The 26,666-nt window shown below is 44.6% G+C and overlaps 2 protein-coding genes across 3 annotated transcripts in view; one reads left to right on the top strand and one right to left on the bottom strand.

The window, feature by feature from the left end:
- TSHZ1 (teashirt zinc finger homeobox 1) overlaps positions 1-5,029 on the bottom strand; it is a 58,249-nt gene extending 53,220 nt beyond the window's left edge. The window contains exons 1-2 of the mRNA XM_072852841.1: positions 4,590-5,029; positions 526-1,878 (exon numbers count right to left, since the gene is read on the bottom strand). Coding sequence (XP_072708942.1) covers positions 526-565 — 40 coding nt within the window. The 5' untranslated portion in view covers positions 566-1,878; positions 4,590-5,029. The remainder of the gene's footprint in view (positions 1-525; positions 1,879-4,589) is intronic.
- PTGR3 (prostaglandin reductase 3) lies at positions 3,400-12,914 on the top strand. Of its 2 annotated transcripts, XM_072852843.1 has the most exons (3): positions 3,400-3,767; positions 4,385-4,518; positions 10,802-12,914. In XM_072852843.1, the coding sequence occupies exons 2-3, from the start codon at positions 4,406-4,408 to the stop codon at positions 11,724-11,726; spliced, it is 1,038 nt and encodes a 345-aa protein (XP_072708944.1). In that variant the 5' UTR covers positions 3,400-3,767; positions 4,385-4,405; the 3' UTR covers positions 11,727-12,914. The 2 variants fall into 2 exon arrangements, with proteins under 2 accessions (XP_072708944.1, XP_072708943.1); XM_072852842.1 differs by having other exon boundaries at positions 3,401-4,518; positions 10,802-12,912.
- Positions 12,915-26,666: the final 13,752 nt, after the last annotated feature.

Genomic DNA, 26,666 nt, shown 5'->3' with positions numbered 1-26,666 from the left:
TGTCAGGTTCAGCCTGGATACGGTCTGACACACTTTCAAAGCGGACCATCCCTGCCCTGGCACAGCGGAGCTCCCTCCCCTCCCCAGCGCTGCCCTGGGCACCGCACACACGCACACTCGCACACGCGGAACCGCATGCGGAGATTACAGGACTGCAACAAAATGAAGTTTCTAGTTTTAAACGTGTTGGCAACGGCGGAGAGGATGGAGGCTGACAGGCTCGGCGTGACACACCTCAGGAACTACGCCGATCCCTCCAGCTCCCGCGTACAAAGAAGTACAAACTACAGCCCCTGTCTCTTCCCCACCAAGGTGCTGCTCCCCCCCCCCGCTCCGCCGCCCCCCCCCCGCCCCAAACCCCAAAGCCCCGGAGGCAGCCACCCGGGGTGTTTAAATCTGCAGCGGGGCTGGAGAAACCGCTCCCCCCGCGGCAATGCTTCCCGGCGGGTTAACCCCTCCCCTGCCGTGCCCGCGGCACCCCTGCGCCGGCAGCGAGGGCCGGCGCGGGGAGGCGGAGGGTGTTACCTGCGGAGCGCCGGGGTGCCTGCTGCTTTCTCCGCGGCATGCTGCCGCCGCCGCCGCCGCCTCGCCGCCCGCCGCCGCCGCAGAGTTTCCGCGCAGGACTCCTCTTCCGATCCCCCTCTTTTCATGCAGAAACAAACACACACGCACACACCCGCGCACACACACACAAATAAAAAAATAAAATAAGGGGGGGGGAGGAAGGAGGGAGGGAGGGAGGGAAGGAGGGAGGGAGGGGAAGGAAGGAGAAAAGAAAGCGGATTCAACTTCTAATTCCGCCTAGGAAGAGCGAGAGGGAGGGTGGGGAGGACTGGGAGAGAGGGAGAGGAGGAGGAAGGAGGAGGGGGGGGGAGGAAGGAGAAAAAGTTTGGTCGGGTTCTCCTCTCGCCCGGTCCGGGTCCCCCCCCCGGGTCAGCTCCCGGCGCGGCGAGCGGGGTGCGCGGGGCGGGGGGGAAGGTGGGGTGTGGGATGAGGCAAGCCGCGGACTGGTGACAGGGATGCCAATTTCCGCCGCCACTCCAAAAACTTGCTTAGGAAATGTTTTCATTTACAAGGTTAATTTTCCTCCCTCTCTCTCACACTCTCTCTCTCTCTCTCTCTTTTAAGTTCCTTATAAGACAAAGCTCTTCAGTCCTCTCGGCAGCAGCAGCAGCAGCAGGGAAGATGCCAGTGGAGATGTGCAAAATAAATAAGATTTGATCAGTTCAATCTGTAGCCCAAATCCATTATCTTTCTTTCGTTCCTTTTTTTTTTCCCCCTCCTGTTCCTCTCTCCCCTTCTCCCCCTCCTTTCCTTAATCACTTCTTCGTCTTCTTCTCCTCCTTCTTCGCGGCGGAGAGCCGAGCAAGCGGCGGCGATGAGACGGTAAATTCAGTCACTCCCCCCCTCTCAGGCGTTCTCCGAGATCAAAGAGTCTCAAAGCGCAACTTTCTCGCTCGCTCGCTGGCTGGCTTGTTTCAAGCTCGTGGATTTGTGTGTTGTTGTTGCGGTTGTTGTTGGGGGGTTTTTTGTTTGTTTGGTTTTTTTTTTATTGCGTTGATAATAGTTTGTTCATTGTGCAAAAAAACGAGGTCGATCCCGTCTCTCCTTCTCCTCCCAGCACTTAGTCTAAGAGCAAGAAAGCAAATAATAAAAAGGAGTAAAGCCCCATACATACATATACACCGGATGGGAAATGTCAGTCACTCCTCCACCTTCCAAACAGTCACAGATCAAACAGTGTCACCACCGGAGAGGACTACTTTTCTCTCTTGCTCTCCCTTTTTTTTCCTCCACAAATCGAAGCTTCTTCTGATACTAAATATAACGCAAACACATTTTTTTATCATGGATTTTTTTTTTTTGGCTGATCTTGATCTGCAACAGAAGAAGAAAAAAAAAAAAAGACACACACAAAAAAAAAATTGCCAAAACCAAGAAAAACCCCGGAGAGTGTGTGCAAAGAGGGGGGGGGAGGAAGAAAAGACATTCACTGAGTGGGAGAGATTAACGTGAACTGTCCCCCCCCCTAAACTCCTGGGAGAGAAAGAGATCCACTCTCCCTCTCTTCTCTTTTCACTGAAATATAACACACATTCGGATCCCAGGGCTCTCAGACAGTCTCAACTGATAGACAGACACATCGAGCTGCTTTTCCTGCTTCAGTTTGTTACTCCTCCTCCTCTTGCCCACGTCACCCTGACAATTACAAATAGGTCTCACACAAACCCATACCTGTCAATCTTTTTAATTGCTTTGTTTTCATTTTTTTTTTTCCTTTCCCAGAGCTAAACAATATGACAAAAAAAGAAGTCTTAATACAGCGCGGCATAAAAGATTCCTCATGTGAGACACGCGTTGAGGGGGTTGTTATTATAATCCACTTGCTAAAGTGCTGTGCAAGACGCATGTGCTGATTTAACTTCAGCAGAGGTCTTGTTCCAGCAAACTTAAAAAAAAAAAAAAAAAAAAAAGGCAGGAGATGATACCTCGCCGTGGCACACGTCTAACCGGCATTGAATTAAAAATGATTTGTGGGAGATTACAGTTCATCCTTACTTTAAAATACCAACAGATTGCAGAGCAAGAACTGCAGCATATGAAACATGCTGCTAATAGATTTTGCACAGTATGTGTCTGGGGATTTATATAATGTTAACTGCAAGAACAGAAGGGTTCTTCCCTTTCTTTTTTAAGTCAAGAAAGCAAATAAAAACTACCCAGCTGATTCCGAAAGGAAAACACTGGGAACTGCAATTTTGCTCTCTTTTGGGCAGAAGGGGATGTATTCTTTTCTGCTTTTAATTATTAATACCGCACAATTAAGCAATAAGCTGTTTATACTGATAGGATGGAGTTAATTCTAGGAATTACACGTGAGCTCCTCCGACATCGGTGCAACATCTCTATTACATTACCTCCCTCCCTCCCTCCACGCAGTTGTACCAAGTCGGGATTGGCGGCTCTATCACAACATTTACTTCGGTCCCTTGACCCAGTTGATTTCCTGCGCAGGTTCCCTCTCCCAAACGTGTTCTACAGCGAGAGGCGATTTTGATTTTTTTAACGAGAAAGAAAGGAAAAAAATGTGTTCCTGACAGTAACAGGGAGCGAGAGACAACCCCGCGACCCAGACAGCAGCCTGGTCACCTTCCCCTCCTCGCAGGAGGGCGGCGGGAGGGGTGCCGCCCGCGAAGGGCACCCCGCGCGGCTCCCCCGGCAGCGGGGAGAGCTTCGCCTTTTAAATCCCTCCACGCGCCGCGCGTGGAGCCCGCGCCTCAGCCGCCCCAACGGCCGCAACCGCCGCCGCGCGCGACCCGGCCCCCGCACCGCGCGGCGCCGCGCCCGCGCACGGTTGCTAACGGCTCGGGGTTGATTCGTACCACCTTGCGAGGAAGTGAACGTTTCGCACGGAAGGGGCGGAGCCTCCGCCCGCAGGCAGCGGCTCCTCGGCGGCGGCTAATAACAACATTAGAAGATTAGCTGCAACTTCTCTCCACTTCTCTAACCTTATCGATCCTGATAATTTATCGTGCTTTCTTCCTACTTTTTTTTTTTTTTTAGTAGAAAGATAACCTCTTTTTGTAAACTAAAGAACGGGGCGGGGGGGCGGGGGGGAAGGGAATATCCGAGGCGTGCTTCTCTCTCTCTCTCTCTCTCTCTCTCCTCTGTTTTTTAAATCCCTTAGTCAGAGGCAGCGTGCAAATTAAAAGCAACCTTAGGAGAAAATCCAGCCTTCCGTACATCTGCCTCGCCGACAAGAGAGAGTACGGCCCCAGTTGCCGTCCTCAGGCGTGGCGGCGGTGGCAGGCAGGGGCAGGCAGTGCCCGTGTGTGTGTGGTGAGGCGGGTCAGGCACAGCCCGGGCAGCCGCTGGCAGCGGCGGCGGGCTTGCGGGACGGACGGCCGCGAGAGCGGGCCAGCCTTGCTCCTCGGTAACGCTAGCGGCGGCAGAAGACGACCGGCTGCAGGGGACCATCTCGCCGCTGCTCCTCTGGCGGCGTTTCCGCGTGGTGGAGGGGCTGGCTGGGTGGGGAGGACGGAGGCAGGCTGCAGCTTGCTGCACGGGGCTTTATTTACATACACAAATAGCTGCGTGCGGAGAGCTTCTCCTGCCAGCTCGGTGGCGGTGGGTCCTGCGAGCTGCCTGGAGAATCCCGAGCTGGAGCTCTCCCGAGCCGGGGGGGAGAGGAGAGCTGAGGCAGGGCATGAGTTTTAGCGCAAAAAGCGGCGCTTTGCTGAGCTCCCGGGCAGCGCGGGGCTGGTGGCGGCGGCGGCAGCAGCCGTCCTGCGCCGCGGCGGGTCCCGCCTGGTCCTACTTCGGTGGCAGCCGGCCGCGGCCCATCCTGGACATGTCCTACTCCCGTCACTTTCTGGATTTCCAGGGCTCGTCCATCCCCAGCTCCATGAAGAAGCTGGTGGTGACTAAGCTGAGCCAAAACTTCAGGGAAGCGGTTACCCTGCGGCAGGACGCGCCCGTGCCACTCCCGGGAGACGGAGACCTCCTTGTCAGGAACAGGTGAGCGCCCGCCCGCCCCGCCCGACCCCCCGCGCCCCGGCCCCGCGGCGGCCCCCTCCGCCTTGTCGCACCTTGTGGCCTGCTCCCTCACACACGCTCCCTCACTTTGGAGACCGGCTCCAAAGTTGTACCAGCTGCCATCTGGCGACTGTTAATTTAATTTTGTTGTTGTTGTTGTTGTTTTGAATGGCTGGGGCTACAGTCCGGTCGCCCCGTCCACGTGTGTGGGGGTGACGCTTCCTCCTCCTCCTCCTCTTTCCCTGACGGGGGGGATGTGTGTGTGTGTGCGCGCTGCTGCTGGCGTACGCCTGCCCGAAGGAAGGGAAGCACCTCAGGGCCCCAGCGCCAAGGCGGGGACGAGGCAAGTTTTGCGTTCAGCGAGCCCGAGGAGGGAGTGAGACGCCGGGAAGCGCTCGGGAGTTCCTCCCAGGTCCCTGCCCGGGCTCGTTACACGCACGTAGTCCCCGCGGCGTGAGCGTGTCCCTGCCGCACCCGCACAACTCTCGGGGACGCTGACCCACAGCCGCGTGCCCCCGGCGTCGCGACGTGGGTGCGGGCCCGCGCCAGCCGCTCTCCTCTGCGCGACGCCGCGCCCGCTGCCCCCCATGCCTTTTTCCTTGCCCCCGCCCCGGCGCGGCCCGCCCGCCGCTACCCCTCAGCCAGCCGTGACTCACCAGGGAGGCAGAGGGCCGGGGCCCGCCGCCCTGCCAGCCCCGGCCGCCGCGGCACCACCCCCGCCTCTGCGCGCCAAAAGCGGGCGGCGGGGAGGGGGCAGGGCGGCCGCCCGGCAGCAGCGCGGCCGTGCTCGGCCTCGCTCGGCAGGACGCGAGCCCGCAGTTGTTGGCGGCTTTAGAGTGGAGCCGGGTCGGGCGAAGAGTGAGGAGGTGACATTTTGCTTAACATAATACGCCGTAAATCCTGCGCCAGCGCTAGGACTGCGCGTCCGGCGCGGTGAGCAGCTCGCCATGAAATGAAGACTCTGAGGACAAAACGTGCCTCCCCCAGCTGTCTCCATAAACCTGTTTGTTCTCGGTGGCTCCTTCCTAGGCGTTGTCGTTCCTTAAGCTAAAAGTAAGCCTTTTAAAGTTCAGAGGTTTCTCTGCCCACGAGGGGAAGCTGAAACTCTGGGAACTTCGGAGTAGACTGCGTGGCTGGCACGGGAGAGAGCAGCACTTTCAGGTTCTCGTCAAGAAAGGAAATCGTAGTAACACATAGTTTTTGCCATGCTCTGCGTTGGAGCTTAAAGATGTTAAGAAGCACTGAGTTGGCTTGAGAACGGTGCTGGAAGTTCTGTTAAGGCAGTGTGTGACTCTGTGTGTGGTGTGCGTGTGTGTATGTGTAATCTCTAGTGTGTGTCCATATGTAACACATAAATACACAGTAAAGAAGGGGTAAGGAGAAGGAAGAACAGGGACTCCTCCAGGAGCTGACAAGAAAGCTTATGTGGCACTTTAATCCGATGCTGACATCTCCCACTAGGATTTCTGAGACCAAAATTCCCTCCAAACCTCAAAGTCTAAAACATCGTGTGGCTGCATCCACTAATGACCATGAAACAGTAATGGCATGAAACAGCCATCAAGCTGGAGTTAAATTCCTTTTCGTGAAAGAGGTCGAAAGACTTGAGATACAAGTACCAAGTCTCTACTCGGATAATGGAAGGCAGAGCGACATCCTTGTTTCTCAAATCCCCTCCCCCCCCACGCGCACTTGGGAGACTTTGTCATCCTTCCCCCCCCGCCCCCCCCCGTGAATTTTTAAAATTTATTCATTTTTTTTATACGGCTTCCAGTATAACTCTTCCTTTCTCCCTCTCCTCCCTCCCTTTGCTGGGTGGGCTCCCTGGGTGCTAGGGGGATGTGCACACCTCACAGTGAAAGGGCTGAGGCGCGGAGCTTGTACTAGACTAAAGGCAGGAGCTGGTCCACAGATTCAGGCAGGCAATTACTGGGTTTTAACACATCAGCCTATTACACACATGTTCCTGTTACAGACACACATGCACGAGTGGGGATGGAGGGGAGGGAGAGGTGAGTGATGAAGTCTAGATTTAGAGTTTATATGTTTTGTAATATTTGGGGTTCTGTGGCATTTCCTCTCTATTATTATTTTCTGGGGAGTATCACAGAAGACACAGGATCACATTACTGAAAAACATTCTCTATATACGAGCTGCAGCAGGAAGCGAGTTCTGAACGTTTCCCCCTCTCTTGTCACTCTGGGGAAGCATTTTCCCATCCCGAAAGGATGAGTCCCTGGCTTTATTTAGTTTTTTAAAAAAACAAGCCCTAAATACAACTGTACATTTTCTAATAGGTAGAAACATACAATTAAAACCAAAACAATAAAGGACTTGAGTTCCAAGAGTGCATTTGCGGATTTGTTCATTTTAGTCCCAGTCACGCCAATGAATAGTATTAATTGCTTTGAGCTTTTTATGCAAAACAATCCTCATCCACCACAATAAAATCTGGTTTTGGATTTAGGGGAATGGGAAATTGAAATGTGCTGACTTCCTGTATGGATAGATATTTTAAAATAAGATGCAGTTAGGGGGAACTTTCTTCTACTCTTTCTTCTCTTTTAGAGAACTAAGCCAGCAACCCGTATTTCTACTTTTTTATAGAGAAAAAAAATTCCATCCTTTATTCAGAAATTCTTCAAAATTAGAAATCGATTTAAAGCAATTTTTTTTACTTTGATTCTGTGTAGGAGAGGAGGAAGGGAAAAGGTGAATAAAGAATCCTTAATGAAGCCATTTAAGCTTTGTATGTCCCTTTGTCCTGGTTTTTTTTTTTTTGGGGGGGGGGGGCAGGGAGGGCAAGGTTCCTCCGTTTTATTGCAGGAGAAGGATCCAAAGGCTGTGAAGGTTTGGTCCTTCTTAAAGTTGTTGGGAGATTTTCTTGAGGAGGTGACGCATTTTGTTTCCAAAATACCTGTAACGATTTACTGTTGGGCTGGAAGATGGGAAAAAAGTTTCTAGACAAGGGAGTAAGAGGGGTTGAGAAAGTTTTTGAACCAAGGGACTAATGGATCACAGTGGGAAGAGTGGAGGACTATTCCTGCTGAGTGTTTGGTCTAAATATTGTTTTTCTTGCATAGTACTGGTTTGGATGACTTTGTTTTGTCTGTGTTTAAGGCTGTGGTGCTGGTTTTCAGTGTCTCACGCTTTGTTGTGGTACGAAAAGCAGCATTTCCTCCCCTCGGCGGTGTCCTCCTGTTTTCTATAATAAACAATACGAGGGGGTTCAACACTGTTGAGTATAAATAAAACGGGTGACTCAATGTGCGTAATTATTTTGGGAAAAGCTGATCTCTAGCCTTTTTTTTTCCCCCTCAGGTTTACATCTTGAAATGTTGAAGGAGCAAGCCTCAATTAGAAACAGCTAAATTAAATAATACGTTTTAAGTAAGAAAGTAAGACAATATAAAAGATCTGGAAGGGGTCTTAAAACCCACCAGCACCCCAAGGAATTGTTACTTCTGTGCTCTCCTTTTCTCAGTCTCAGAAGTTAGTAAACTGATCTTCAACTTGCAAATCATAGTTATTCCTACTTTTAAAAGCAAAATAATCTAAGAAACTGCGAGCATATCCTACCACCTCCCTTCTGTCAGCCGGAATGACAAGGCAAATTAGACAGTACGGTTTAATCCAGACGCTGCGTACCATCGTTTTAATGTGCGAGGAATCCAAGAGTCTAACCAACCTTTAAAGAAAAAAAAAAAGCCCGCACAATGCGAACAGGAGTTTTGAGTTTGCACACAATAAAAAGGGAGTTTAAAAAAATGAGGGGGGAGGGCTGGGCGGCAGGCTGCATTGATCAGTAGTGATGAGCCCAGGGAGAACCATTTCCCGTGGCCCAGCAGCCCCGCGGAGACGGGGAGGGAGCGGGTGCGTGTGCACGCGTGTCTGTGTCTCCTGTGCGTGCGCATGGATGCGTGTGTGTGCGGGGGGCGGGCGGCGGGGACGAGCCCCCCGCGCAGCGGGGCAGCGCACAGGGCTTTGTCCGCCCCAGCCCCTGCCAGCGCGGAGCGGGCAGCGGCGGGCAGGGCTGCCCGGCCCGCCTGCCCCGCTCCCACGGCCGAGCTCCGCCTGCGCGCAGGCAGCGCGCGTTCGCGGGCAGGGCCGGGGGCGCGGTACCGCGGGCGCCCCGCGTCCCCTGCCCGGCGCCCGGCCGCCCCAGCCCCGCGGGAAGCCCCGCACCTTGCCCGGCGCGGCGGGGGGCGGCCGGGCAGCGCCAACTTGTGAGCCGCGGCCCCTGCAGCCGCACGCACAAGTTGCGGCGGGGCCCGGGCGGGGAAGGGTTTGCATCCTCTCCGGCTCCAGAACAAAAGCAGCGGTGCGTGTGCCGGAGTCCTGCTCGGCAGGCGTCTGTCCCACTGCACGACGCGCCCCTTCCCCGCAGGCAAAGTTTTTGTCCTCAGGGGGTTATTTACCTGCCTTTGTGCTCTCCCCGCTGCAGCGCAGCGCTGAGAAGAAGGGGAAACTCCTGGAGGGAGGGAGACGGGGGCTTGCTACTGTCAGCACTGCTCTGCCTCCCCTTCCATAGGGTGCGCTGCCCCAGCCAAGGGCACGGCGGCTCCGCAGCGTGCGACAGCAGGCGTGCGCCGGCAGCGTGAGGAGGGAGGCTCAGTCCCGCGGGGGCGAGGACCTGCCTCTCGGGCTGGGGCCGGGGGCTGGTGCGGGGGCAGAGTGAGCGCCTGGGGGCTGGCCTGGCAGCTACCGAGAGCCCCCAGTCGGGCGAAAGGCTGAGAGCGGGGAGGGGGCGAGCGCAGCTCCCCGCCGGCCTCTCGCCCTCAGCTGCCTTCCGCAGAAGTTGGGGTGTAGAAGCGGGAGGAGGCTAGTGCCGCGCCGGCACGCCTCGCCACGGTGCTCCGAGCCCTTCTCCCTGGCGCCCGAGGGACACGGTTTGCCTCGGGAGCTGCTGCTCCGTTACCAATTTTTATATGTCTTTTAGGAGTACTGTATGGGAGTTACCTTAAAGCAGGATAATAGGGGTTTTTTTGTGTCTACGAACAAGACGCAGGCATTTTTTTGTTGCGGCTGAGCAGTGAATTAAGGGCAGGATTAAATAGAGCAACAGTCACTTGCACCTATTTTGTGCATGGATGTGTTTATACATACGTGACTTTTTATACGTAACACATTACCTTGGTGAAAGTTTGAGGCTCCCCGTGCTATAAAGAATGAAGGAAATCAAAACGAGCAAAGCGGTTGTAGCTCTCCTCGCTCTGTGTGCAAGCAATTTAAAACTATACGCACATATGATTTGAGCCTATTGCTAACTGCAACAATTGAAAGTGCACTGTTCGCATACTTCTGCAGCTTTTGCATGGTATCAGGTACACCTTTCAGGTTGTCACTTCACCATGTAGTAAAAGTCCTGGCATTTTCTGTTGTCTGTGGGGTTTTTTTACGTTTTCCAGTTAACAGAACCTTCCCCAGTCTCTCTTCCATTTCCTGTGTAGAAGTATTATTATGGAGGGGTTTTTTTAAAAAAAAAGTGTTACTAAAATATTCTTTGTGTTTGAGCTAGGTCATAGCTTTCTTTTGGGCAGTATCTCCCAGTGCTTAATCAAGTTGTGAGAATATCTTTTTCTAAAAAAAAAAAAATCAGCATCCATTTTCACCTGTTAGAGGTCAGTAGGGCTTGATACTCAGTCTTATAATTTTAGTCCTTCTGTGCAAGGTTGTTTTGATGTGTTGCAAGTAATTTATATAAAGAAAAATATTTTAACGTTGACATTAGCTACATCAAAAGGCAAATTTGCTGTAGTGACTCCATCAATTAAAAAGTACTTGCCTACAGTAACATGACCTTGCAAATGACATCGATAGTTAATATGATCATTAGTCATTAACAGTATTATTATATTCAAAAATGTAAATTTGTTGCCAGAATCCACATATTTACCGCTTTGCACGTTTTACTCTTCAGTGTTTTCACATCTTGTATAAAGTGGTCAATTAATTTTCATCCTTTAATCTTGTACAGAATTATTTTTAGTTTGCTTAGTTTGGTCAAATGGACCTGAGGAAAATACAAGTTGGTTTTTGTTTTTGGTTTTTTCTTTCAGCAAATTTATCTTTAACTCTATAGTAACAGAATGTAAACTACAAAAGTCTGATGGAAGTAGTCTCTGGAGTGTACTCATTGTTCAAATATACCAATAATCAGAAAAAAGTCTCATACTTATCCCACAACTTTAAATTGAAGGTTTCTCATACAACAAAGACTTGGTAAGGAATAAATCTCGTTAATACATTTTTGTTTTCTTCTAGATTTGTCGGCATTAATGCATCTGACATAAACTACTCAGCTGGTCGATATGACGCATCAGTTAAACCCCCATTTGATATAGGTTTTGAAGGTGTCGGTGATGTGGTAGCGTTAGGACTCAGTGCTAGTGCTGATTACACAGTGGGTCAAGCTGTGGCCTACGTGAAAGCAGGTTCCTTTGCTGAATACACAGTTGTGCCTGCCAAACAAGCAGTTCCTCTACCCTCTGTGAAACCCGAGTTTCTTACTTTAATGGTAAGTGGGGCTACCGCATACATCAGTTTGAAAGAGCTGGGAGAGCTGTCTGAAGGCAAGAAGGTTCTGGTGACAGCAGCGGCTGGAGGAACGGGCCAGTTCGCTGTGCAGCTTGCAAAGAAGGCAAAATGCCATGTAATTGGAACCTGCTCCAGTGATGAAAAGGGTGGTTTTCTGAAATCCATTGGCTGTGACCGTACGATCAACTATAAAACTGAAAACGTTGAATCTGTTCTTAGGAAAGACTATCCTGAAGGTGTGGATGTAGTGTATGAATCTGTTGGGGGAAAGATGTTTGACTTGGCTCTTAACTCCTTGGCTACCAAAGGGCGCCTGATAGTTATTGGTTTTATCGCTGGCTACCAAAACCCTACTGGCCTCCAGCCCATTAAAGCGGAGTTACTGCCAGCAAAACTATTGAAGAAGTCTGCCAGCATCCGGGGTTTCTTCTTGAACCATTACCTTTCCGAATACAAAATGGCTCTGAAGCACTTGCTCAAGATGCATGAAGGAGGAGACCTGGTTTGTGAGGTGGACTTTGGAGACATGTCTCCGGAGGGCAGGTTCACTGGCTTGGAGTCTGTATTCCGTGCTGTAGATTACATGTACATGGGAAAAAACATTGGAAAAATTGTAGTTGAATTACCTCACTCTGTCAACAGTAAGCTGTAAAAACAGAACAATGATATAAATCAGAAGAGAGAAAATGGGCACTTTATGCCTCAGAATTACTAGAAACAATTTCTTTTTTTAAGCTTAGTAATGGATAGTATATTAAAAAACAGCATTAAGGTGTTAATGAAAAGTTTTGTGGTTTTTTTCTTTTCTTAAAAGTGCTTAAATCGGTGGCTGTAGCACAGACTTAATGGGCCTGTGTTTGATTCTGTCGCTTAGACTAGCATGAGACAAGAACATTGTTCTTGACAGAATAAGTCTTGATGCAGAGGCAGATTTAGTCTGTCAGACTGGTTTGATAATACTTTATATATAGTTCAGCTCAGAAGAAAAAAATTCTTTCAGCAATTTTGATTCCCTGATTTAAAAATAAAATTGTTAGAACAAGACTAAGTAAAGAGTTGTATCTTGTGGTTGCGCTATTAATCTCTTGAAGTTTCTCGAAAAAAATATGCTCCTCTTTTTTTGTCACAAACACGATAATCATAATTCAGTTGCATCATGGATCATAGTAATATTCCTTGACTGGTTACACAGGGAACATTTATCCTCCAATTCTGACATGTCAGTAATATTAAGAAAAGCAACTTGACTTTTTTTTTTTAATTATGTCTTTCGTAACTATAAACAACTGTGCAATTTTCTTTTAAATCTTTAACTACAAGTTGCAACATAATCTCATTTTCTTGCCTTTTCCTTTGCTACTGTTACTGTTTACTGTCCCATCTCCCCTTTAGTCAGTATTACAAGATTATTGGAGTGGAGTTTTGAGCCATGTTCACATGTGTTCAGGTCCTGTACATTTTTTGGAGATTTAATAAAGTTTAAAAAGCTATTCAAATAGTTGTGGCATTTATTCATATTGATACGGTTCTTGCTGACTTGCTCCTTTGTAGATAATCTCGGTGTTGTAGAGTTCTTTCACCAATGATTCTTGTTGTGACTTCCCATAATCAGGCTGCTGCTTCTACTTTTACTGAATATTGCTTCTGCAGAAGGCCTTTTACAAACAGCAAGACCATTTTAAATCTACAGGAACAGTACCTCGTACACGTACTGACGCTCAGCCATAGATTATCTAGTGGGTGCAGTGAAAAGGTTTTGTAAAGTTTTGAAAATTCTTCCTCACTTAATAGATATTATTAACGGTACATACAGTGGGAATTCCTGCTAGAAGTGTAATACTTTCCAGAACAATAAAATACTTTAAACTATGCTTGCTCTACATCTTTTTTTCCATAGCAAACGTTTAAGATCTTAAAGGCTGATTTTGCCACATCTTTTGAAATTATATACATTTGTATGCAGTTGGAGAGATGGAAATTTCCTAAGATCATACACCTAATAATAAATGTAATGATAGACTGATAATGTCTAGGGGTTGAAGGAAAAAATCCAGGGTAAACTTAGTTTTTGGGCATTATTCAGGACTGACTGTACATGACATTTTTAAAAGTAAAATGTAGGAAAAACTTATATTTTACTCAGTAGTACAGGCAGTAGAAAAAGTATTTTTAACTTTGATTTAGCACATTGTTATTGTAATTTTTTAGTGCATATGTCATTAGCATCCTAAAGAATTGTGTGCAACAAAGAACTATCCCTTTTTTGGGCTATGTCTGACTACTGGGTTTCATCCCACTTTGGAGGATTTTGGGAACAGGCAGAATGGCTCGAGTCTTTGTTACCATTTCTCTTTTACTCACGCTGAGCATCAAACCACTATGATTTTTGTTTTCACCAAGATCTGCTGTCAGAAACATATTTCCTCTTTCCTCTCTAATATTACAAATGTGGTGTTTGGTGGGTTTTGCATAATTGGTAAGGTATATTGGCCTTCCAACTGGATGCTAGAAAGATGCAAACAACTCAAGTACCGTACAAGGTCAGAGCATACAAAGTTGTCACTATTTTATTCCTAGACACATGGTTTATTTTCTTGTTCAGAGAAAAGGTGGTGCCCTTGGTCAATAAATGCATCGCAAAAAAAAAAAGGCTGTTTGGGATGTACTAGGGCAAAATAAAAATAAAAAGAATACAATTGGTTACATCTGTGATACACACAGAAGAGTTGCATGGGTAACAATTTTTCAAATTAAGTTCCTGCAGTCAAATGCCAAAACCCATCCAAGTGGCTGGATTTTCAGAGGTGTTGATCACTTCCAGTCCAATAGAGTTAGGTGTTTCTGAGGCAGTGAATTCCAAATGTTTTTGTCATAAAAAATTCTTCTTGTAACAGGATTCTCTTTGGACATACAGCGTTCTACATTCTTTTTAATATGTTAGTTCATATATGACATTGAGTAATGCAACTGCCCCGGGCTCTTTCACTGATCAAAATAAGGGAAGAGAGGAACCTTTGGAAGGTTCACATATATATATATATATATATTCAGATATGACATTTTGTTGTTTTAATTTTGGCTTCAGGCTTATTATTTAGCACTTTCATACTGATTACAGTATGATTAATAAAAAGTTTAAATTTGTTGTGTGCAGAACTTGTATGGCCAGTGTACTAATTTCGTAGGTGTTTGGGTCGGCCTGTGGCCATTGGGCTTGTCCTTTTCATCAAATGCCTACGTTAAGCTAAAGGGGTAACTCAGAGTATACATGGTTGCTCTTCCATGAATGAATCCAGAATGAAGAAGTAATTTTTGTTTTTAAAGATACAACTTCTGTCGTTTATATTGCTGCAAGAGAGCATTATCAGTGAGGAGAGGGTGAAAAGTATTTCTGAAACACGCAGATAAGCCTTTTCTGCTGAGATTCATAATAATTTTTGGTTTGCGGGGGGGGAAAAAAGCCAACTTCTTCTCTTTAAAAGTATATTCTGCAAACTTACAGTTATGGGAGCAGGGCTGACTTTGAATAAGTAAGCTATGATGGATTTAAATAATGTTTAAATATTAGATGGATAGGAAAATGTATATGGCATGCACACACTGAGAGGTTTAAATGATGATAGGACATTGAACATACAAGGAAAAGAAATACTGTAGAGTCACAGCAAGGGATTAATAACAATACACTTAATATGCTTGCAAAAAAGGTGTATTAAAAGCTGTGTGCACAGTGGGGACTTAAATGATTAAAAATAATAATACATTTGCCTGGGAAGTACTAAGTATACTATATGTAGAGAGCAGGGATTTAAATAATAATACTATTAATAATAGCAGCTCATTGAGATGTGGTTGCTAGCACTACATCCTAATTTTACCTTTCTAAATGAATTTGCTACAGAGGAATCTGGCATTGTTTGCTGAGGCTAATAACAGAATTTCCTTTTCCTACACACATATGCTTCCATGGAAAAACAACAAAGAACTAGATGAAGAGCTGGCTTTTTTCCTGAGTCTGTCACATGTGTGCATACGCACGCGCACACGGACACACACGTACTCACTCTCTCCTGGCCTGCAACCCTCAGCACATTTTACAGATACGCTTCCTACTTAATTGCTATGCTGGAATCTCCTAATACCTTTTTGAATTAAGTTAGATTTCTACCCAGCAATAGTTTGCTATATATTTGTATGTGTGCATATGTGTGTGTGTGTGTGTGTATATATATATATAAAAGTATGTATTTAATAAGTGGATATGAATAACTGCTGTGTCATGTAAATACATATAATTACAGTCTCTCAAGGAAAAGTTTGCAGCAGTGTTTGCAGATATTATATATATTCCTACTTCTGTCTGAGGAGTAAAGAAATTTCTCTGCTGAATAACTGTTAGTATCTATTTTACAAGATTTACTCATTTTCAGGTACCTAATGTAGCTGCTAGCATGCATGCACAACAATACAATTTATATGGTAAATGGAACCAAATAATGGCTTCACTGAATGTTATGGCTGCACTGAAGGGAAATGTCACGGTAAATAGCTGCCAAATTATGGATCATGCCGAAGTGTCACAACTGCACTAAAGACAAATAGCACTAGAGGCTATTGCCACTGTGACGCTTTTGAGTTATGAAGAAGAGGAGCAGCCTGATGTGAGCCTCTTTGTGTCCTCATTATAGCAAAGGGTTACTGGTGCAGTGTACAAGAAAACCTAGTCCTACGTGGTGGCTAGTTATTAATCTGCTCTTTTCGAATCTAACAGCTGTAGCAAACCAGAAAATCTTTCCCTTGCTTTATGAATACATACACACACACACAAACAAAGAAAAACCTGCAGGTTTTATGAATGTAAATGTGTACGGGAAATGACTGGTAATGGAAAAATGTTGTAATAAAATAATCTAATCAAAGAATATTATTAAATTTAACATCGTATGTGTCTGAAAGCTTTAGTTGCTTCTTATGCAGATAGATGTGTGAAATATAAGCAATAATGCACTTTCTCTCTTTGTAAAGACTTGAGTAGTAAGGACATTACCAACTAAATTGCTTCTTCTAAACTGAAGTGTGTCCCGGTTTCTTTCATTTTAATGGGAGGGTAATAAAGATGAAAGACTAACATTTTAACTGATGGATCCCTTAAGCTACAGAATCTAAATTTATTATGTTTTGAGGGAATATGCTAAATCCTGAAATGTGGAAGGAAGCAGGGAAATCCCAGGTAAAATAAAAGCAAAGTAACCTTTTTATTTTTTTTTTTTTAATATGACATACTTTTATGAATGGAAAAATACATACTGCTCTTACTTAAGCTGAGAAAACAATACTGGTCTCTCTGGGGCAAAAAAAAGGGGAGGAGATATTTGAAGGGAAAAAAAAAAGATTTGAAAATGGAAGGCCATCGCTCAGCAAGTGGTCTCTTCTTTCTAGGATCACTTTTCAAACCCTGCCTGCAGTGTTCAGGGAAGTGAGTTTGATGCTCTGCACACTATTGTACACACCACAAACATACCATCCATAATACAGCACAATTGTCAGTCGCTGTTTTACGGAGGGGCCAGGGCTGAACAATCATGGTGGATAAATTACTTTTCTATTCTACAGCAAGTGGCCTTCCTACCATGTGAAGCTTAAGGTCATTGGCAGGGCAGTGAGGGGGAAGCTTATATATTAGTTAAGTCTAATGCACTAATAGTGTTCAAACAGAGGAACTATACCAATTAATTACAGTTAGGTTTGTTATTCGAGATGGGGGGTGATGACTTGAAGAGTTATTGTGCTGAGAGATATACACATACACACACACACACGTATGTATGTATTTTGCTTTCTTGCTACTCCCCTTCTTGCTATGATATTCCTATAGGTAACTTGTTTTTCTTCTTTCTTTAATATCTGCATTAAAGCCTTCAATATTCATCATTGCAGGAATCCAGATTTCAGAAATAAGAAAATACTCTAAAAAGGTTTTTAAACTATAGCAACACATTCTGCTCACAATTTTTACAGTGTAGGCTAAAGGGGGAGGGGAAGAAAAACCTGTCAAAAATTAGGTAGAACATCCTTGAATGGCAATTAGCATGCCCAGAATTTATTTTATGTACAATGCAGTGGCAAGTAGCTGCTTCTTATTAAATGAAAATCCTGTATTATGTACTTCAGGAACATTCCAACTAATGAGTATGTAATGTCCTTAGTATAACACAGAACTTCTTTTTGTGTTCACAACCACAAGATGCTGGAAACTTGACAAATGATATCATTTAAGACAGATGCCTGCCTTAGGGACCTGTTTTTTGGCTTCCTGTTTCTGGTTTTTATTTCAATAACATTTGTAATTGCCACAGGATCTGTACCTGTGTAGTGTTTTAACCCCTTCACATATACCCCATTGCATTAACTCCTTGGGTAGATACTCGGGAATCTTTTCTTTTTTCTTTTTGTTTTTTTTCCCCTTCCCCAGCTGGTGTGTTCTTCCTGCCTCTCACAAGCACAGATATACACATAAATAAAAGCTGGGCCTTATTAGACTAGATGAAATGGTAACATTAGAAGGGGTAAACGCTTACTGCACTAGCTGTGTTTTGCTAGTGCAAAAGTGCATGTAGACCAGGCCCAAGGCAAAAAATAAGAAGCTGTCAGGTATGGCCCGCTGATTCTCGGCGAGTGACAACAAAAGCTACGTACACAGTTACACTTTCCAACGTATATTTCCCCCCCTTAAACTCACATTCTTTACTTAGTTTATAGGACAGGAGGGGTTTTGACATCGCTGCAATCGATGCTGGTTATAAGGGGCATTTTGGCGGTGCTGGTTCAACGCGAGTTGCAAGTCTAGGCTGTGCCTCCAGCAGAGCCTGCTTCAAGTAAAGCCTTATCACAGGACAATAGCAGTTTTCAGCTCCCCAGGCGCTCGGCACAGATCCTGGCAGACTGCAAGAAACCGTCCCGCAATCCAGAGCAGCCCGGAGGTTTTGGTGGTGGTTTATAGCATGTTCTCTCTCTGGCTTTTTTGTAGGTCTTGCAAAAAAAACGTTACAAATGGGCTGTGTACGAGAAGCTTACGTGGTTCTGCATAGGGGAGTTTTCACTGGGAAACTTTACTAAATTCTACACAGTGCTACAGTAACAAATAAGGGCTTGGAAAGAGCGTGAGTTCTTAGCACCTATTCTGCAGGTGAGAATTTTGTACTTGTCAGAAGCACTTAGCTCTCCTGGGCTTACAATGCTTTCTGATGTCATTTTGAAGCAAAAACTTTACGTTCAAGCCTTCTGTCACAGGCCACGTAGTCTCGCTGCACCTGCACTCTTAAGCCAAGTTCATCCCATGAAGTGTCGAACAGCCTTATCTTTCTTCAGAACTGGAGCTGAGGGCACTGAAATCCACGAGAAACGCCTCGGTTTACTGCAGGACCAGACAGCACATCGTACAAACATACCCTCCGGGCTTTCTGTAAGAGAAGGAGGAGGAAGTCTTTATATTCCATCACAAGAGGGAGGTCAAAAGGACCAAGCAAGTGCCAGACCAAGTCACTTCTGCTGTTCTAGAGTTCATTTTCAGAGGAAGTAGGCAGGCACACAAATTTCATTATGCGTTATGAGGATCTGTGCACAGGCTTCTTGCACGCTGTCTTAAAGCCGTACCCCTAAGGGGCTAATTCACAAAGGGAATAGAAGGAAAGGAAATTTGTATATTTTCTGGAAGCAGTAAGACATGACATGCAGCATGGTTCTGGCTGATTACAGCATGCCTCAGGTGAGCCGGGAGGCACGAGGCCGCGAGCCAAGTGATTTCAACCACCCAAGAAAGAGAACTCCACAGAAATGCATTGTGTGGCATGTCTGATCGCTACAAAGAAAAACACTCCGACTTCATTCATGTTGGCATGATATTATTGGCATGACTGTTTCTGGCAGCCTGTCAGAAAGTTTTATTTGCATCCAGAGTTTTGAAAGCCATTTCGTAACATTAAACAAGGATAACGCTGAAAACGTCTGGCTTATTTGCCCCTTGACACCTATGTGTAATCCCTCATTGAAGCCCTAATGAGGGGTTCTCCTCTGGTTGTGTTACTTTCGAAATAACCCCTGCATACAAGCAGCATAATGTACCTTCCTCCCTGCATAGGGTGTGGCAAGAGTAGGCAGAAGGAAGTGGATAAAGTATGTTATTTTCCCTGTATTCTCAGTAATCGAGATGCAGAGTCAGTTATTGGATCATTTGACTTCTTACTGAGCTGGGAAACCTCAATCTGCTATAACAAGTGCCTACAAATAAGAGAGATATTGAGTCAGTTTCCTCTCCTGGGAATGTAAATGAGGAACAAGAATAACGCTCTTGAAATCAGTGTAAAAACCGTCTCTGAGGAGAACCTGGCTCTTATTTCCCTGTGTGTGTGTTCATGCTGCTCGAAAAAGCAGTTCTAACACAGACCTGCCTAACCTCAAATCGTAGTGAAATTTCCCAGGGCCTCCAAATAACTCCCAAAGTCTTGGCAAATTCAGTGTGTTCGCAGTCACCGGTGTTCTAAGAGCTCGGTGGCCACAGCAGCAGCTTTGCAAGCTCTGAGCTCTCTGATGATGGGTGGTGGCAGAGCAAGCCCTGCTCGAGAGAAACTGCTAAAAAGGCAACCCTCCAGTCCTCAGGTACCATTCTTCTCAAAAGGAATTCAGGTGTGAGGGACAGATTGTCGTCCATCCTAGTTTAAAAAACAGATCTCCCCCACCTCCAAAATCCTGAGTTACTTGATAACTATTCTTCCCTTCCCTTCTTTCTCTCCACCTCCCTCCCTACTCCCAGGAAAAAAAAAAAAATCATAGGGGGGAGGCTGCTGGAAGTGTTTCAGGCTTTTCTTTCCCTTTGCAGGGGGGAGTTCAGTTATCCTTGTCTTGTAACATGCCTAAACCTAACAAAGCACATGGAGTTTTGCCTATGGGCTCTGCAACAAAATTTGAGTAGATTTATGGCAAATAAATACAGTTCCCATTTTACCACAACAAGAGACATCATTTTGGTTTTCAATATACAAGATCTTTTCTAGTGAGATGGAAAAAAAAAATCCCAACCATAAACAACCCACCAAGGACCTCTATGATTTAATTTGCAGTGTCTTTCCTTCTATCTGTTAATGCTACAGTTTAATGTGATGAGGCTACTTCTGTTGTGTTTCTTCCTTTCTTGTTTGTGAAAAGCTGACGTGTTCAGCAGTCACAAAATACACATCATGGTGCAAAAAGGAAGGAGCCAAATATTCCTCCTTTTCCACAAAGCTGAAATTGTAGCAGTACAAAACAGTTCAGCAGTGGTTCACGTGGTATGAACTAGAATCCTGTAAGGTGAATGGAGGGCTATGGATAAAACATGCTGCAGAGAAAAAGTTTGTATCTAGCAGGGGCAAAAAAGGATGTTGATGGTGGCGTTGTGTTCGGGTGACTGGAGGAAAGCCAAAGTTTGTGCTTTCACCTCAGATGAGTTCAACAAGTAGCAACAGGCTTTTTTTTCCCCTATGTAAATCAGATACAGTCCTAAATCTAACAGCAGTACTTTACAAATACACTGCACTGAGAACTAATGCCAGTGTCCTTGCTTTCTAGATTCTTTTCTTCCACCTTCCTGGCATTATGGGACATTTTCAACTGATTACAGACTAACGCAAGGCGGAAAAGTGATGGCAAGGCTTCCAGAAATATAGTCAGGACTTCACCACGTCTGTCATATATAAATGGCAGTAGTACCTCTTAAAGCTTTTCAGTAAACAAAATGTTGATAGTGCCTTCATGACAGCTGGAGGGGAATGAACACAGTCATTCGGGCTTAGATTTCGTTGGGACTTCCCAGCATAATTTTGCCAGAGTACAACTGACATCCATGCTTATCCAAACAATGGAAAAGTTTCTCGGTCCTTGAAAGCTAGCCATACTGTATTAGAGGGAATATAGAGAGTGGTACTTTTCTAGTGCTTTCCTATCTATCACACAGTAAGTGGAAAGGTTGAACAGACCCCAGTTCTGACACTTCTACATCAGGCAACATGCACAAAAGCCTGAATGATTTTAAAGATACCACAGAAGTATTAAGAACCTGTCTTGCTCCAAGAAGATACAGTCCCAGAGAGCTGTGAGTGAATTAGTCTTTTTGTTCAACCCTGTATTTAAAAAAACAAATAACAACCCTGAACACTCAGTCTTATCCCCTGCCCAGGGCTGCCCTGGTTCTGTGCCTGGCAGTGTGGCTTTGCTCTGAAGCACATCAGCTCTCCATACCTTGTGTATTTTAATGCCGACACTGATCTTCAATCAGCATTGCCCTGGCCTTCCAGTGAAAATATGCCAAAATGTCACAGGTTTCCAAATGAAATGCAAATACTGAACTTTCTGAAATTTACTGATAGTATTTTACTCCTTTACTGCATCTGAGCTGTACCAATGAGACACAACGGAAACAAGGGTTTAAGATTCCTGACAGCAAAGGTAAAGCTCCTTGCACTTGCCACTCCACAGATGTCTCAGCTGGATAGTCTGTAACACCTCCGGAGAAGAATACGAGTCCTCTGCTTGCTCGCTCACTCAGCATAATGAAAAGAAGCGATGAAATACTCGAAGTCAGGTCAGCCTACCTTTTGTCATACGTAACTGTTAATACACAGATGTCACAGCAGCAGGTGCAAAATAAATACCTGGATAATGGAAACCATTTGCTTTGCCTTTAGCCACAGGCATCAGGTCTGATTTACTGGTGGCTGGCAGCTAGAGAGCATGGGAGAGCCGAGTCCCTATAGCCAGCCTCGCCTTTACACACTCAGAGATGGGAAAAGATGGCCACGGTGGAAGCTGCTCTGGAGGAGACCATCTTATTTTTCTCTCATGCCCTCCTCCCCATGCTCTCTACTATTCTGCCAGAGCAGGGAGATTTAGCGGAGCCATGAATCTATGCTTACGCACTGCCCTTTCATCATTTGGACCTCAGTGGATGTACACAATCTGGAGCAGTCTTTGCTCAAGGCAAACAAAGTAAAGGAGGAGAGTGACATTTCAGTCTTTCATTGCAGAGTCATTCAGGTCACTCACAGAAATTATAGACACCAGCTCCAGCAATGTTAACAGCCAACTTTCGATTATTAACCATCCTTTGGATAGCAGTACATTTATGGTGCCAGCACGCAGAGAATTTCTCCAAATTACAGGGTGTCCTAACACAGCCGGTCAAACCACACGGACCTCTAGATGCAGTAAGCAGTGTAATTAAGTCTGTTTTCTCATTTGTACTTTCCCAGCAGCACTCAAAATACACTCTCGACCACTGGATGCTGCTCTTTGCATCAGGCTATGAAAGGAGATAAGAGCGAAGGGTGCCTTAACAATACCTCATTAAGGAGACCTCAAACATTTTCTTTTATTGCATTATTTATATTTTGGGTGATAATAAAACACTATTTCCAGGGCAAAGTGCACTCAAGAAGCTTATTGGCCTGTAGGTGGTTTCATTTGATTAGATTTAGAAGGGGGAAGGCTACAGAAATTTCTTTTACCTGCTGCTTTCCTGAAAGACCTGGTTTTTTTTCTTCCCCTCATCAGGCCATACATCGTCAATACCACTGAGATACACCAAACTTCATTAGCCCTTTCAAATATTTCTGGGAAAGGCAGTGACCGTTTTTTTCCCCTAAGGCTCTAGAAATTTGTCTTCTCTGCAACGATCACTGGCATCCCTGGTAGGATCCATTTTTTAATATAATGACCTTCTGCATACAAGCAAACAAACATGAAGAGGACCTAAACATTTAGATCCCCGTGAAAAGATCACAAAGCTGACTCCACACAAGACAGTCCATATTAAAAAAAACCTCTACCAAAAATAATAATAATACAGATAATGGTCACAAATGCTTATTCCCATTCCTTAAATTGTATTTTATAGTTAGTCTAGCACTGCATTAATTACAGTCTTTCCTCATATTCTTTCTTTATTCTACTACAGAGCCATTCTCACTGTGTTACTCTGCTGCAGTACGTTTTGTTATCTATGTAAAGATCAAAGAATAAATTTTGGCCCTGGCCATGGAATATTCACTCACTTTCAAACGTAAGTAATGGAAATTAAACTAATTAACTGGAAACGGCAAATGCTGAAAATTCCTTGTTTGTAACAGTGCAACTCCCATCTCTTTAGCTTTTCTTTGTGTTGCTTCTCTGCTATAAACATAAGACTAATGACTATTAAAGCTAAAAAAAAAAAAATGAAAACACCAAGGCTGGAAGGGGCAGAGGGGATGAAAACTATCAGACATTCCAAAGAGAACATGGGAAAGTTTAGGTTGAAAATAGAGGCTATGCCACATAAGGAGTGGATGCCAGGTCTGCTCCTTGGCATGGAGAGGGACTCTAACAGAGTTCATAGGCTGTGAATGGATCCCCATGTCAGTATGTAAGAATTAATTAAGAGACCAGACAACAACTAGAAAGAACTGCTCCTCATGCTCTTTTAAGCCCTGAAAGTGTCCACTAAATATGCTGAATGTGGAGAAGAATGGCATCTTGATACTAAATGAGAAAGCATTGTTTAAGCAATTAATATAACGTACAAATACTTTCATTACTTGAAAGAGTCCAGTAGCTAAAAAACAAAGAAACATGGGGAGGACAAAAATTTCTGATTTTCAATATCATAGGATTAGTTTGACTGTATATACTATTCACTGCCTTTCTGAATTACAGATCACCGAGATCTCCATCCAGAAATACAATGTACTGGTATTCATCTTGTCAATGATATATACTCAGAGGGCTATTTCTCTAATTGATGGCTTCATCATTCAATTCAAGATGCATAAGGATAGCTATTGTTATCTAACACTAACTATCATATGTTCCTATTGTTCCACGCTTCTCTCCTTGTCAATAGCATCCAAGATATCCTATCTAAATCTTTAAGATAGCAAAAGGAAGGTGCATTATTTGTTGACTCCACACATCGCATTATTAAACATTTGTGAGCAACCTGCACATCTCCCCACTGACATCTTTAAGTATTCAATTAAAATTGCACAAGAGACTACACCAATACAAATAAATACTCAGTTAAATGAAGGCTTTGCATTGAATTCTTAAAGTATTCTAATTCAGGTGCTTGCTAGCAGGCACTCAGTTGAAATCAGGACAGTGATGTGAGTGTGAGAAAGAACTGTGTATAAAAGGGAGGAAGGCAGATTGCTTTATGGTGGAGTCATGGCAGAGGTTTGACAGGAAATGCTTCTCCCTATACAGCTAAGCAGGGAAGGAGAACCCTATTATATGGATGAGTGGGGCCAGCAATGGCATCTTGTCATTCTAACTTGTATAAGTAAGCAATCTTAATTGCTCCTTGTCTTTTCAAGATGACTTTCCACCAACAATCTCATTATCACACACATATGTTTATTGCACATATCCAAGTCCCTTCACGCAGACTGAATGCAAAGAGGAGAGCAGCAATATTACGTTATCCAGTAACATTGTTTTTTCCTTTTTTTTTTTCTTTTTAACCAGACGGATGTGACCTGCCTTCTCCTTCTGCGACTAACAGGGTGACCAGAGGCAGTGGAACGTACACCAAGATTGGAAAGAATAAAACCAGAGGGAAAGCAAGCTGTCAAGAGAACAGTGTACTGAAGAAGAAAAATGTAAACATGACTTCTATTTACCAAGATTAATATGTAAAGTTAACATGTTTGTCATGGAATATATTAATATGTATGTTTCCCCATTATGTAGATCTTTTCTTATATTACTTATTAGAAGGGGATATAATCACAATGATGGGGCAAGAATGTCACTTAAAAATTAGGTGATGCCCAGTCAACATAATATAACCACTACAGTGTCATTTCTGATTTAGATGTGGTGATATCAGTGTAATTGCCGCTGGGAAGAAATTATAATGGCTGTTAATGATAAATAAAATGACAAGAAGGAGGGTCCTCCTTCACATATAATTCCAAGCAAAATTCAACTGCTGACTTCCTTAAGCAACTCAGTGCTGTTCATTGATGAAGAGGAAATAAGCAGGTTTTGTGTAGCTGCACGGCCACAAGAACTGCACTGTCATTTCCCAAGCCCAAGCACAGGCACTACAGGTCTAACAAGATTTCACCACACTATTTCCGCTCAGGGGAGATGTAGTAATGAAGCTCACATGAAGTGAATCTTAACACAAAGTTGACATTATTCTAACAGAAAGCAAGGTAGCTAGCAAACACGAAGATAAGCAAAATAAGGTAAAGGCAAGCGTACAGTCATGTGTGTGGATACCTTTCAAAGCCCTTAAATACTCCAGCCTTGCCTCTGTAAACACAGGCAGCCTTAAGCCACAGATCAAAAGACCTTCCTACATTTGTTTTATATCATAAATGTGTCAAGAATGAGCTACACAAAGCATCGTTCACCCCCTGCACATGGCTTGTTAGCCTAGTTGAGAGTGTCTTTCAACTCATTCACACATTAAAAGCCAGGAAACCAACATTTGATTACTCGTTCTAGTGTTAAGAGCAAAGACCGTATCTTCCCATCTGTGAAGAACAAGAGCCCAATTCTTTTCTCCTCTCTCTGCAGTTACAGAAGAATCAAAACACACAATCAACATTATACTCCACATCCCCTGAATAACACAGTTCCAGTCTATAAAAGCACAAAACCCAACAGTATGACATACATACATTTTTTCCTAGGCATCTAGGAAAGAAGATAAGTATAAGCAAATCTGTAGTCACATCTTCACAATACTCCCAGTCTGCAGCTATCCAAAGCTCAGAGACTGCTTGATTCATAGGTGTTATCCTAGCGTATAAAATGACAACACTTCTTAAAAGGGAAAATACCATGTACCTGCCATTTACTCTTCATCTGGGATCTTCAAAATCAATTGGTAGAAGGTGGTGTAAGGGTTAAATTAAAAAAATTCATTAAATTAAAACCACAAAAAAGACACAGGCAACATTGGTCAACCTGTTATTTCATTATCATAGCTAGGTTTTTAGTTACCTGTTAGTCAATGACAGTTTAAACATGTAAATAAATAAAAATCAACCTTCACCTGGAGAATAAACCTGTCCATTTTCAGGTGAAACCGATTTGCTAATTCAGTTCTAGCTGATGCAAGCACTTCTGCAGGTGGTTTACTCTTAGGCATACAGCTAAAGAGGGCAGGGGCAGTGAAAGAAGAGAAGGTACAAAAATGAATAGTGTGTAATGTGCTTTATAAAATACAGCAAATTAACATAGAGAAGACCCTAGTAAAACATCTGAACCACCAGCCTAGCATTTTGAGGTATATAGGATTTTTTTTTTTATTTGGTGGTCTGTTTTACTACAGGGTGTGTCAAAGGAGTGCAAAGATCTGCCAAACCCCAGCTAATTGCTTTGGCTCCTTTGCATGAAGATCATTTGCTGATAAATTGTTACAGACACATTCAGGCAACAGGTTTTTATAGGGTGCTTGGTGCTCTTTACAATGCAATTAATTTCATTTAGTATATGCTTTTTCTTATGCATTGTTTTTCTTCTGCTGGCAAACAATAACGATGAAATCTGCACCTTTCAAGTGACTGAA

The sequence above is a fragment of the Ciconia boyciana genome, chromosome 2, assembly GCF_034638445.1.
Source record: "Ciconia boyciana chromosome 2, ASM3463844v1, whole genome shotgun sequence".
NCBI lineage: Eukaryota > Metazoa > Chordata > Aves > Ciconiiformes > Ciconiidae > Ciconia > Ciconia boyciana.
Note: the sequence above shows the minus strand (reverse complement) of the source record. Positions and strands in the feature narration are given on the sequence as shown.